General features: G+C 33.5%; 1 protein-coding gene across 6 annotated transcripts in view; it reads right to left on the bottom strand.

The window, feature by feature from the left end:
• LOC126762490 (collagen alpha-1(XVIII) chain) overlaps window positions 1–14146 on the bottom strand; it is a 420330-nt gene that overhangs the window by 27907 nt on the left and 378277 nt on the right. For 4 of the 6 annotated variants that reach the window (XM_050479265.1, XM_050479269.1, XM_050479266.1 and 1 more), the window contains 3 exons: window positions 13474–13596; window positions 8565–8591; window positions 796–810 (listed from right to left, as the gene is read on the bottom strand). In XM_050479265.1, coding sequence (XP_050335222.1) covers window positions 796–810; window positions 8565–8591; window positions 13474–13596 — 165 coding nt within the window. The remainder of the gene's footprint in view (window positions 1–795; window positions 811–8564; window positions 8592–13473; window positions 13597–14146) is intronic. The other 2 variants (XM_050479270.1, XM_050479271.1) reach the window with 2 other exon arrangements.

Here is a 14146-nt window from a genome sequence, read left to right as displayed (position 1 = left end):
ATATTTGTATATTTCTGTACAAATGAGTGTTTGTTTGCTGAATTCGCTTGAATAGCACACAAGTGCCGTGCGCTTGCAATTACATAACATCAATTTGAGCGCGGGTCAATTCATTGGCTTTACTTGTATTTTTTGCGCCATTTGCCATTCAATTATTTAGCCAACAGTGCATCATTTATAATGTGTGTGCATAGTTGAGTGGACTAAGTGACTATGCATGTTTAACTGCCTGTTGACATGTTCATTTGCATATTTACAGTTGCGCGCACACACACAGGCGTACACGCGTATACCCACGGGTGGGCATGTAGTGGAGCGGCAATGCACTATTTGCTTTATAATTTTTTAATTGAATTTATATAGACTGCACGAGCAATAAAATGAAATCTCAAATACAAAAAAACGAAAGTATTAAAAATAAATATGTGTGATTGTTAATTGCTCAGTTAATTGTCCGCTAGAAAACGGCGAATGCGTGAAGCGAAACCGCGCTCCACATAATTATGCTCATTTATCAAGCAATTAAAACTATGCCAACGCGCAGAAAATGAAAACAAAACGCAATTAAATTAATCCGAAACTCGTGTGAATGCAAATCAGAACAAAAAAAATGGAAAAAACTATGGTGAAATGGAATAAAAAATATGTTTGGCAAAAAAGTGACCTAAAAATCATAAAATGCAATTAATGTTGTTAAATGATGATATGTACACTCTGAGCTTTGATTGTTGTCGGTCTGTTCTTCGTTTTTTGTTTTGGAATTTTTTTGGTGTGGGATTAATTTTTAGAACTCACCATGCGTGGATACCACTGTGCGGTCGGCGGGGAATGTCGATTTTTGCGCGGTTATGATTTTGTTATTTTGCGATTTAAATATGTACATAAATAAATGCGCCGCAGAGCGACCCGAAGCACCCGAGAGCGTAGCATTTAAATTGATTGTTAATTATTTTTTAATGAATTTGCGGTTGTTTCGTTTCATTTTGAAAAGAGAAGAATTCCATTATTAGATAATTGTAGTTAGCTTTCATTTAAATAAGCAAATTTCATTTAATTTTTATTTTTCGGAAATATAACAAAAACCACAACAAAAAAGTGTGCAACATTTAAACAATTTGAAGCAACAACAATTATGATTAAAATGTGAAAAGCCAAACATTGAAACCATGGCGAAATATAAAGCTTCCAAAGAGCTAAAAAGCAAGCAAATTTAAAAATTAAAGAAAGTTATAAATAAAGCAAAATTATAATTAAAGCAAATTTATAAAAAAGCTCTGCTGTAAAATTTTAAGCATTTTATAGTATTATTAAGCAATGTGATTTATGTGAAATCATTAAAAATATTAATATGTTTCCTAGCGTAAGTAGAAGTAGAAACTATAGTGCTTTGAAAAATATCCAGTTTTTAAGTAGCTTTATGCTTTGTAGTGCTTTGCAAAGCCTTTCTGGTTTTTTAAGACACTTTGTGTAAACGTAATCGAATTTTCCAAGAAAAGGCATGCAAATAGTAACTATATGTGTATGTATGAGTGTATGCATAAGTAAAAAAAATATAATATATACATTAACTGCTAATACCCTTCACTATAAAAGTTGTGTTATATTTTCTGCTCTTGGGCTTAAATGATTTCTATTTCTCTTTCAATAGAATACAATTATTGAAAACAAAATAAATTTATTTTATGAATTCATATATAACTTGAGTGTATTCGTTAAAAATATCTATGCACGCTTAATTCCAGAACTCTATCAAGCATTGGAAAAAAAATCTAGTCTTTTCAGAAGCAGGTTCAAGATTTTATGTGTATATTTTTGCATAAACCCTTTATACTGTAATAATTTTTAACAGCGATTCAACAAAAATCTTGTCAAGGCTTAACTTACAGCTTTCCGTAGCTAAGTGATTAACTGGTATACCCAAAATCAACATTTAAACACCTAAAACAGTAAAAAAAGAGAAAATCACAGGCGACAAAAAACTGAATGTCGATTGAAATCAAAAATGCCATGCAATTTAACGTTGTTTGCACTACTGTGTAAGAAAACATCAAAAGGTGATTGAGACTTGAGCAAACAGTAAGTTATTTTGGTACATTTTGTCACCAGATGGTGCTGCATTGGACATGTCACTCATTGTTACTTCTGCCTTATTCTTCATAAAGTTTTTAATGCTGGCAATGCAGGTGATAAACTAACGAATGTCTCATATAGAAGATCTTATACAAATAGCTGAGTGTATACATGCAGCCACTTCACGGAGAAAATGATCGATTTTGTGTATTGTGGGGTTTTACTATTTTCACCGAAAACTACTTGAATAGTCGATTTTGAACGAATTTTCATAAATTTGATCTCGCTTTTTGTGTGAACTCAATATGGTGCCCTTGTTACGGTTCTACTCAGATAGGCTCAAGCGGTGGCCAGTGTATTTACTTTCTTTTTCTGATATGATTGTTTATGGAGTAATGAAAAAATTTGCGAACATTTTTTATTATACTTAACATTTCTCCAAGCATACTCAGAATTTCCAACTTGCTACACCAAAGGTCTTCTGCTGAGTTTAAATGGTTATATCTGCTTCCAGAAAAAAACGCCTTTTTTGCGAATTTTGTGTGGCGAGGTATTTTTTTTTAAATAAATGAAATAAAAATGCATTTACGATTCTTTTGGATATATGAACTTAGATAATAATCGAAGCACAGGTCAAGATTTGAATTTTTGGAAAAAAATGTCGGTTTCCCCCAAGAGAAAGTAATTTTCTGTGAAAAATCAAACTGCAAAATGATTTAAAAGGACAAAATTATTATCAAAAATCTTATTCTTTCCAGCATTATCGATATATATCTATGAAGAACGTGTAAAAATTCCAAGTCAGCCGGTTTTGCTGTTTCTGTGAAACTTTCTCACCGAAAATTGGGTTTACTGAAATTCACCAGTGGATACAACACCTTAAGGAAGTAATTCCCGTACTCTGTCTTTGATTTCAGCACTCAAGAAATCATTTCGTCCATTATTATTATTTCTTACCAGAATGACTACTTTTACTGCAGGTTAAGATATTGGTAATCGGTCTACAATATAAAAAAATATAACGAAAAAGTTTGATTGAAACATATAAACCAAGATCGGGGCCATTCCCAATATTTTCTTTTACTGGGACTAAAGAAATATGAGTATTTTTAGAAATATGGAATCTTCTTTAGATCAATTATAATTCGTTGTACACTTCTCTTTGGCTTGGACTTCTACTGAGATGATATTGATAGATCAAGTCAAAACATGGAAGAGTAATGAGTATTTAGGGTGCAACATTACTATTATTCTTAGTCTAACCGTCTATGTTATTTGATAATTAATATCATATTAAAGCCAACATGAATATTTGGCTTAAATAATATTTTTATATCAACATACTTTTTTGCTTGATTTTTGTAAAGTAAAACTATTATCCGCTGATTTCTTATTAAAACCAATATAAATTCCTACAAAAGCATAGCAAAATTTACATTTAAATGCATAAATTTAAGAATTGAGCAGCAACAATCATTTAAATGTTCTACAGCAACCTTAAATATCCTTAAGGGGTCAGTAGGGTAATCTTTTTTCAAAAAAAAAAAAAATTTTTGCATTTTTTGTTCCCTTATACCCTTAGAATTAATGTAGAAACCCACTTTACCATTGGAAGGTTTCGAAACGCGTTTTTCTCAAAACACATACTTTTTTAAACTAGCGGACATGATTCCGGTCGAACTACTCAACTGATTTGCTTAATTTTTTTTAATGTTCACAAAACGCCTGGCTATCGTCCCTTTGTTTTTTATAATTTATTGACAATGTTATGACAAAATTTATGTAAAAAAACATGGGGAAAATTAAAAAAAAAACGTGAGTTGCTTTTTTACTTATCAAGATTTTTTCATGATTGTAGTAAGGACGATAACCATTCACGGACTTTTGAGGAATAAATTGGGTTTTTGTGTTTCAGATGATCCAAACATGAGAAATCGTGTCCGCCAGTAAAAAAACGCATCTCATTCACCCAGCCATTTCTCCGACAGATGTCATCAAAAAATGCCGAAAAAATTTGTTTATACACTCCACGATCTACCTCATGATATGTGAAAAAAGTTCTATTGTAAAATAAAAATTTCTATAAAAAAAAATGTCAAAAAACAGGCCAGATTACCCTACTGACCACTTAAGTTCTCACACGCACATGGACACACACTCGCCCGCATATGTGCCTTTGGTTGATTTACACATTTATGTAATCAATCAAAAGCGCAATTGTTGTAATTAAAATCTTGTTTACGCATTTAATTTGCTGTCAGCTTGTGACACGAATTATTTAAATGTACAAACAAATATGTAAATAAATATGCTCATAATTTTCGCATCATTACGCATAGCTGCAAGCATAAGGGTAACTGCAATGCACGAACGCGCAAATATAATACATTCCAACGAATGTGAGCTTATAGTAAAACATAATTGAAAGCGATTTGTCAATCCGTAAGCTGCTGAATTATGAAACTATATGTGGCGCTGTATCCAGCAGACTTGTGCAAATATTATTTTTATCTTGCTACATAAATAACGTGCCATCTCTCGAGGGCTACTAATCAATCTAACTGGGCCTGTCAGAAATAGCAGTTGCAGGTGTCCCAACGGCAAGTGGCCAGTTGCGCGCTGCTGGAGATGTTGTTGCAAGCAAACGGCGGGGAAATGAAACAAGAAAGAAGCAAATAAATAACAAATGCTCATGACAAGCAGCAAAAGCTTGTAAGCTTGTAACGCGATATTATTGCGAAAATAACTGATTATTTCGTACGCCCAAATAGCTCGAAGACAAATGCCGAATGTGTTGCGTAGACGTCATCTACGCTCGCATGCCAGTTGTTGGGGTGTGAGTGGCGCCAAGATAGCCAAATGGTCAAATAACTCTATTGGCACTTGTGTAAATATTTATTTGTGGGTTTTACATACATACATATTTATGAGCAAGCAGAAGCATAACTGTTTGTATGTGAGTATAACGCAACGGCGTGTGAGCGTGTGCTGCTCTGCGGTAGCGTACAGCTGAAATATTTGATTTATATGCGATGAATATTGTGAAATATGTCAAATGCCATCTTGATTGAAATTGTCAATTTTTTCGCTGTTAACGGCAGATTGGCGCACAATAAAACTGCTGAGTACCGGAAATAAATATGCGATCGTAGTTGCAAATGGATTTTAATGAAATAAATGTGTGCGAATAAATGCAGGTATCGAAAATATTGCACTGACTGGATTTTCGAAAGTCCGGCATTTATTCGAAGTGAGTATTAACAGAAGATAAAAAATAAAATTTAGCTACAAAAAATTCCAATTACCAATTCTCAGTGAGCTTAAGTAGCGTAAAACTTTTACGATTTAAGGTTTTAAGTTTCTTGCAACTTTGCTAAATTTTGATACTAGCTTTCATGTTGCAGACTTGGCACCTCTAGACAGCTATCCCACTTATATGCTTAAGCATATGCGTTTCAGTATATATTATGCTGTTTGCCAAACAATCTGAACTGACTCTGACGTTATGACCTTCCATTACGAGTCTTTTGAAATGCACAAAGTGTGTGCGCGATGCGTGTGGTGAATTATGTCAGTGAATGACTCTCATTTTTCCACAAGTTTTTTCGTTTTCGGTCCGAAACATTACAACAAGAGGCTAGGTGTCAAAGCGCGTGCGTGAATACGTAACGCAATTGCGACAGTGACATGCAATACACAGCTTATACATATTTGATTTACATATTATTTTTAGTGGCGATAGCTGGAATTGCAATGGAATGGGAAATACAAAATGAATCTGTTCTGAGTGGCGCTAAAAATAATGGCAGCTTGTAGCGCGGCCTCTGTACTACACACACACATACACCCAGTACCACCGCAAGCACACCATTACATGCTCTTGTATGTATGTGTGAACGCATAAAGAAATAAACTTAAAATGTCTACGCATTTTATTTACGATGACAGTTAAAATCGCAACCTACACGGCGTATACGTAACACCGTCAAGTCGCACGCATAGAATATCGTTTTATTCGCATATTTACGCTTTGGATGTGCAAATCCGTAAGAAAATTGTAAAAATTGCTTGGCGCGAGGCAAACAGCATAAAAAAGGAGCTGGCAAACAAGGGTATTGCTATAATGCGTTATTATAAGTGTAGAATAACGGTATACTTGACATATAGATGATGTTCACGCACTTTTGAACGAATTTAAATTTCAGCCAAGGCGCTTACACTTTTTATGTGTTTGTGTAGGTAATATATTCCAAGCGTTTAAGTGCAAATGTCATTGCGACGTGATTTGACTTTTTCGCATTCCTCGTTTGCTTTCGTAAACGTATATGAAGGCATTGTTAATTTTATGAAGACTACGACTGCTTAATTCATAAACGTGTTAGAATTTGATAATTCAAAGGTCGATTAGAAATTACTATACAATTTAAGGGACACATCTAGTTTAAAATTACAAAAAAAAATTATGTTTTTTATTTTTGACATATTTTTTATCTTAAAAATATCATGTTATAACTTGAAATGAATTTTTCATAAGGCTTCTAAGTATAATCACTCAGTTCAATTAGCTTTTTCTAGAAATAACTTTTTCGATGCTGCAGTGATCAATCGCATCCAAATAATCAGATCACCATAAAATTATGCATGTTCTTTGTGCAATGATCTACTAGTTTTTGATCTGATGAAAAATCGAAATTTGGCAGGTCAAAACAACCAATCTTTTGTGTAAGATTAGACTTTTTTAAAACGCCACATTTTGTCGATTTTTATATAGTGAAAGGGGTTTCCACGAAGTGTGTTACACACCAGAAGGGGACAACAAACTAAATCTTCAATTTTTTCAATCAATCAATCTGAAATTCTACACATGTCATTTTCTCCCCAAATAAGCTGCTTATTCGTTGGTAACGTCGGTATCGGACTACTATGGCATATAGCATCTATACAAACTGAATGATCGGATTAAAGTGCTTGTTTGCAAAGCTTTTCAGTTGATATCACAATGGAATTTGGCATGGCTTATTGTCAAAGGATATGAGTCAATATCCGAAGAAATTATTCAGATCGTATCCCTATAGCCCATAGCTACCAAAGAAACTCAAAATACCCTGAAATATGCCGTTTTTATTTGTTTCCCAATATTTATGCAATTTATTTTCCCATAAAAACCTCAAATTCGATTCGTGCTGCGAAGTCAACTTCATCTGCAGAGCAATATATATTAGATTATCTAACAATTTTGTGTACTTCCAAAGTCTTGTTTACTCAAACGGTTATTTTAGCGATCTTTACTATCGTGATAAAGATTTTATATGTTTATCTCTTTTCTCAATAATCTTTTCAACACTTTTAAAGCTTCAGGAGAAACGAAATCGGCTCATAAATCCCTCAACACCATATATCACACTATGCGCTATTAAATCGCTCTCGGTGGCATCATTTAAAATAAATAGAGCTTTTTATGTCATCAGCTTCACCGATAACACCGCTCCACCAGCGGCAACAAAATTTTGCATGCACTAAAAAAATCATTTTAATTTGATTCGCACAGCATTTATTGCTTAATACCGTTGAGTGACAATCGACACGAGCGTTTAACTAAAGAGCGCCAAGTGGAATACGCAAAATACATACACATACACATATAGATAGATATACATGCATAGGTGTATGGGAGCGACTGCACCTGCGAAAAAATGCGAAAGCGCACAACGCCACAAAAACAACGCATAATAAAAAGCATAAAAATCGCAACCATTGGCTGTAACACATGCATAAAAAGGACATAACAGGAATTAAATAAAATCAACGGAAAATGACATTACATGAAACGTATAAAAGCAGATGCAGCGAAAGCGGAGAATGCAATGAGAATAAAAATTCCATTGACATAAAGTTCGACCTTTTAACCGGCGTGCAGGTGCAGTATGTGTAGGCGTGTGCGTCTGCGTGAATTTCCATTAAAAAGTATGCAGTTAACGGCAACTAGCGTGTGTAGGTGTTGGTAACATCCACCAACGACAGTGTGTGTGCGTGTGTGAGAGCGGTAACGACAACGCGCGATAACTATATGGCAAATAAAATTATATGTTACTCATACGACATGGTGTCTCTCATATGCACGAAGAATGGCTGAAAAAATTGTTAGTTATTGGCATGCAAGCTGCTGTGTACTAAATTCACATTAATTTACGACATCGAAAGTGTTGCGCATATGTGATTTGCGTTAAAAATAATAATTTGTTGGTATGCGTGAGTGTGCATGATATTTATTTGCTTGAGCTTCAAGATGCTGCTGTTGAATATTGTTTTACTGAAGCATTTTAATAGTACGTATGTGTTAAAATGTTGTCTAGCGCCTCAATAACATGCAAAATAAGCAGCAATTGCAACAACAACAGCAATTACTACTGCTTCAAAAACAACAAAGTTTATCAAATTCAACTTTTTAAATATTTTTTAATGTATTGCATTCAGCTCACGTAGTTCATATTTACCGTTTCATACTCTGGCGCCGTTGTAAACTGCGTTTGTCGTGGGATTTAGCAGAGAATATTGTTAATATAAAATTTTTTCTATGTTATTAACTCATTTTAAAACTCATAGTGTTTCATTACAAATTACGCTAAGTGTTGTATGTTGTATAATGTGACTCGAGGTCAATGTGTTGTGAAAAATGTGAGGTTTTCGTAGTTTTGAGTTAAATTTCGTGTTTTGAATTTATTTCTGATTTGTTTAAAATGTGCTTGGCTTTGTTTTTGTTGCTGTTGTTGTTTTGTTGCATACTATAATAGTGTACAAATGTATTTAGCAGTATTTCCATTGAAATTGTAAATGAATTTCACAAACCTCTACATTTACTAATTAAATTTGTAACCAAATAAAATCCAAATTCAGAAAATTCTCATTATACCCGAGACAGACATGTAGTAACAATACCATATATGGTACAAATACCATATGTGTGCCACCAAGTATAAGCAAAATAAGCATTTTGCTCGTAACAATACTATGATTATTCATTGTGGTATTTGTATAAACAAAGATAAAAAGCAGGTAACAAACTTTGCTAAAAGGTTTTACACAAAAGCTCTTCGAAATATTCTGTCAAAATGACTTAAAAAATGAATGAATGAAAATGAAATGAAAAACAAAACATTCTTCACGGCTTTTCTTCCGGAAAAGTAGGAAATGCCTCATTTTATGTGAGGATTTTAGAGAAACTTTAACCAAATCGCTTTTTTGCGATGAAAATAGATTAACTTTAGAGTATTTTAAATAATTGAACTTATTTTATCCATTACACACAACAACATATTTACTGTTTACAATTTTTTTGAAATATTTAATGCCTATGACACAAAGCTAGTATTTGAGTTTACTACATTGCCATGTGTGTCACCAACGTAGTAAACAGAATACCATGATACCTTTACTATGGTATTGTTACTACATGTCTGTCACGGGTATTAGGAAAATTTCATCGGAAAACTGAAAGGTTGCAGCAGGCTAAAAGCTCTTAGTATTATTTTTTAATTTTGCTACAGCTTTTTTCGGTAAAATTTGAAAATAGAAAGAGAAAATTAAAACTGAAAAATTGGTTTAAGAATTGGAGTTGAAAAAAATCGTCTCTATAAGAAAAATTTCGGTTTTTTGAAAAGGACTGAAAGAAGTGGTTCTATTTCCTTATATATACTGGTAATAACATAGTATGCATCTATCCATAGTTGGTATACAAGAGTATATATCATCTTTGAATTACTAAATATAAAATAAGCAAGCTCAACTCTCAATTTTAGTCAAAAAGCAAGCCTCAAAACGGTTGATCCTGTGTTAATAAAAAAAGGTATTTGAGTGAGCGGCGAGAGAAATCCAACAGTATTCATGCTCGTAAAATTTTAATGTGTGTTCACAAGAAATGAAAGGATAGACATAAAAGCAGAAATAGACACCAGAAAAAACACGCACGAAAAAGAACTCGACCAGTGCAAGCTAGTGAAAAGAGTAAGCTCAATACGTTTGATGGCTTGATTGGGTTAAGAAGTGAGGCTACGGTTAAGGATAATGGATTTGTTAGACACGAGTGGCAAGTGTTTGCACAGCAGTGTAGGTAAAACAATGACGATAGGTATGTAAGTGGCTTGATTGGATTTATAAGCAACATACACGTGCACATATTTGGGCATACCACCGGGTGCGTGTGTTTGTTTTGTCTCCAGCCAAACATTAGAGGTGAATAAATTTTGCATTCAATTAAATTACCCGAACTCAAATTGAGCGCAAACAAGTTTCAATTTGGTTTCAACACCATTTTTACCCACTTAACAATGTTTTTAGATGGGGAGAAGTTCAACTCTTCACTGAGATGAGCTCAAATGCGTTTGCATGTATGTGCGTATGGAGAAAAGCTAGCAGTTGTCTGTTGCTCAGTTTTTGCCTTCGCTCCTATGAGATTTAGCGTTTACTCCCAACTGTGACCTAGATTGGGTAGATTTCCCTGCGATATAATATATCTACTTATGGTACATACATATGTAAAGTCTATATCTATGTACATATGTTTATATTTATGACCGTATGTGTACCTAGTACTCTAGTGTATACGCTTTTCGTTTTACTTCTAACACGTTGTTGCTTTTTTCGAATAAGTTTCGTCGTCAGCATCTTTCTTGTGAGACGCTCGGATAATTTTGACCCCTTGAGTGTCTGGGTGTACGCTCCGAAATGCAAGCATAGTAATTGTTTAAAAAAAATACTCAGTAAATTTGTATTCATTTATTTTCACTGACATTTCTATGAATTTCATTCAAATTAAAAACAAAAAACTAGAAAAAATTTGACAGTTCGCTAACAATAACACACTTGTTGTTATTGCTTAATTCTCCAGTAAGAAGGCCGACAATATTTTATTTGAATTTATTTATTTAATAATTCAGATACTGCTAAAGCTTTTCTCGAAATGGTCTTGAGGTCAGCGGTGAATAGGTGCAAAGGTATTCAGCAGAGAATCGCGATAGCTATTTTTTAAGTATTGAAAGTAACATGTCATAAACTTTTTTGAATTCCAAAAATAAAAAAAACAACATCAACACAATTTTTTTTTTTCAATATACTGCTTATAATTAAAATTTACTTTTTTTAAACAGCAAGATGAATATTTTCACTTGCTTTAGTACCCGATATCGTATATAACCAATGTAAGCCATTAGCGCTATGAGATTTGACGAGCGGAAATGTTTAAGTGGCAATTTTAATGGATTTTTTCATTTCACCTCATTCTAAAAACCAGTCGCTTGTGCACTTTACTCGCCCAGTGGGCTTGGCTTGTAGCTGAATTCACTTTATGTCGCCATGCTATGCACATATACACACACACAACTGCACACATAATATGCATTCGTGCACAGCACCGCTGTTGACAATATTCAATTCGATTTTTTCCCAAAGGTTTTCCTTTTTTCGCTCAGATTTTTTTATTGTTGGCACATTACGTTTTATGCTACGTCCATTCAATTCTCTCATTTGCGGTTTAACCTTTTGACCTATTAAAATAAATTAGTATGGATTTGATTATGCCTGTGTGTGGACAAGGCGCAGCTTAAGCATGTGTGTGTATGTGTGCTTGTATGCATGGGATTTGGAAAATTTAATTAGCACACAGTCAAAGTTTACTGCCTTTGTCATACTTAAGGGTAATTTAGTAGCATGACCCTTGACATGCTAATAGGTAAATGTATGTTTTTCCGACAGAGCAGCAATTTTCCATCTTAAAATAGGTGTAATAGAAAAATGTTTGCGCTGTGATGAAGCTATGCAAGTTATTGCTTTAGAAATATCACTGACTTCATTTAAACACATTTGCTTGTGGTTGATGCTGCGTTAAAAAGTTTTTGGGACAAGATTGAAATCATCGTAAATATCAATAATTCAGGATAATCAGAAAGGTTTGCTTTAAATACGTAGATATTTTAAATTTATTCAGATATTTAGCAATTACCCAATTAATCTTAATGTCTCGTAATTGCTCTCTCGTCTGTTTTGAGCAGCAGTGGGGATTATGAAAACCTTCGGATTAAATATTTACCAAACTGACTTTTATATGATATGTATGCGTTATGAACAGTTCTACCTATTTAGCCGATACAGTGTATATCTTTTTGACAGTGCGTATACGTAACGCCGTCGGATTCAACAAAGTTAAAGCTCTCATCCATTTAAGCCACCATTTGTGTCTAGATTTAGCGCTTTGCAAATTTAATTATAGCACTGGCTAGTATTTCCTCTAAATATCATTATTTTCTTTTTCCACTAATGATCTGAATTTAAGTCACTAACCAATATTTCAGTGGTCGAAAAATAAAAAATTCTAAATTTTCATTCCCGAAATCTTTTACCAATTTAATTTTCATGGTTATACAAGTACTAAGCTGCAAAAGTTAGATTGACAAACCAAGATGCATTCATTTTTCCTAAAAAATATGTTTCAGAAAAAACTGCTATTTAAAATTTACCAACAAAAACATCAAAATGAGAAACAAAGCGAAAATGATTAGAAATAAAATAATAAAGCTCTTCAAAATATCTTTTCAAAACAATAATAGCAAAAGTTTAAACATATATTTACAAACTAAACTAAAATGTGAAAGAGAGAAGAGAAATTTTCTAATCGACTTAGCGAATTTTAACCGGAACTTCTAGTTTCGCCTGCAAACTTATTTTCATTTAAAAGCAAAAAATAAAAATTAAAATAAAGAAGAAAAGGAAAAAAAATTTCGCACAGGCTCGCAAGAGGAAGAAAGGAAAAGCGTAAGAGAACAAATGAAGTAAGTTGCATGCAATGGAAAGGCAGATAACTCTTTGCAGCAGAATCAAATTTCAGCGCAGGGAATGCAAACAATGAGAATGCAAAAAAATAAAATAAAAAATTAAATAAATTATATAAAATTAAATTTCTAAAGCAAAAAAATATAAAAAATTGACAGTGAAAGTAATCATTGCTCAATACTTCGGTGTAATGCATTAGTTTCCATGTGGCGGTGTAGTGGCAAGCATGGTGGAGTAGTTGGAGGATATGGTACTTATGTGTAAGTGAGGTTATGTACAGTTGCGTGGTGTGTCGGAGTTTTATATTTAAGTCACAGTATAATTATCATTTAATTCATATTTAAAACCAAATAATAAACACTTTGCATTAAAAAATTTATGAGAGTATCGTGTGTTGTGTAGCACAAACTCTGCTCATGCTTTGAGTACTTTGCCTGTGTCAAAGTGTGATTTACAAATAAGATTTTATGTTATCAACAAAACTATTAGCACTTCAAACTTAAATATGTGGTTATATACTAATACTGTACTCATTATAAAAGTGTTATGCTGAGAGCTTATTTCATTTCACTATCTACTTACCGTTGGCGTATTTAATAGCGGCGGCAGATTATTGAGCAGATTCGATGACTGTATATCGACGCGCACTGGCGGTGCTACTGTAGTCGGTGGGGCGGGTGTGGCAATGGGCACCAAAGTGCCAAGCTGCAAGAGACACAGAAAGAGAGAGAGAGAGAGAGAAGGAGTGTTAAGATATGATTTCGCAAAAATAAATATAAATAAATTGATTTATAAAATATGTAAATGCGCTTCACAGCTAAATTTGTGTAAGCGCTTGAGCGCCACACGTCGCGTGACTAATGCTGAATAATGTTTATTCGCTTGCTTGGTTACACAAATGCGCACATGTTCATAGATATTCTGTGTGTTCGGAGGCAGGCACGCGTTTCAAAATATGCAATCATAAATTTGTGATTAAATTGTGCATAGATTTTAATAATTCAGTACTAAAATGAAGGCACAACATAGCGCACAAGTACATATGGGAGTCAGAGTACGTGTGTGTGAGAGAGAGAGATAAATATTTGCCAAATAAATGCGTTGCGAGTATATAAACATAAACAGAAACAAAAACAGTCGCTTTTGCCAAACAAACTCATGTGTGATAACATATATACATATATATAGTATCTATACATATATAGCATACAGTCGTACATAATCGCGTTACGCAGAAATTTGAAAAACAATTCAA

Source organism: Bactrocera neohumeralis, chromosome 6 (genome assembly GCF_024586455.1).
Source record: "Bactrocera neohumeralis isolate Rockhampton chromosome 6, APGP_CSIRO_Bneo_wtdbg2-racon-allhic-juicebox.fasta_v2, whole genome shotgun sequence".
Lineage (NCBI taxonomy): Eukaryota > Metazoa > Arthropoda > Insecta > Diptera > Tephritidae > Bactrocera > Bactrocera neohumeralis.
Note: the sequence above shows the minus strand (reverse complement) of the source record. Positions and strands in the feature narration are given on the sequence as shown.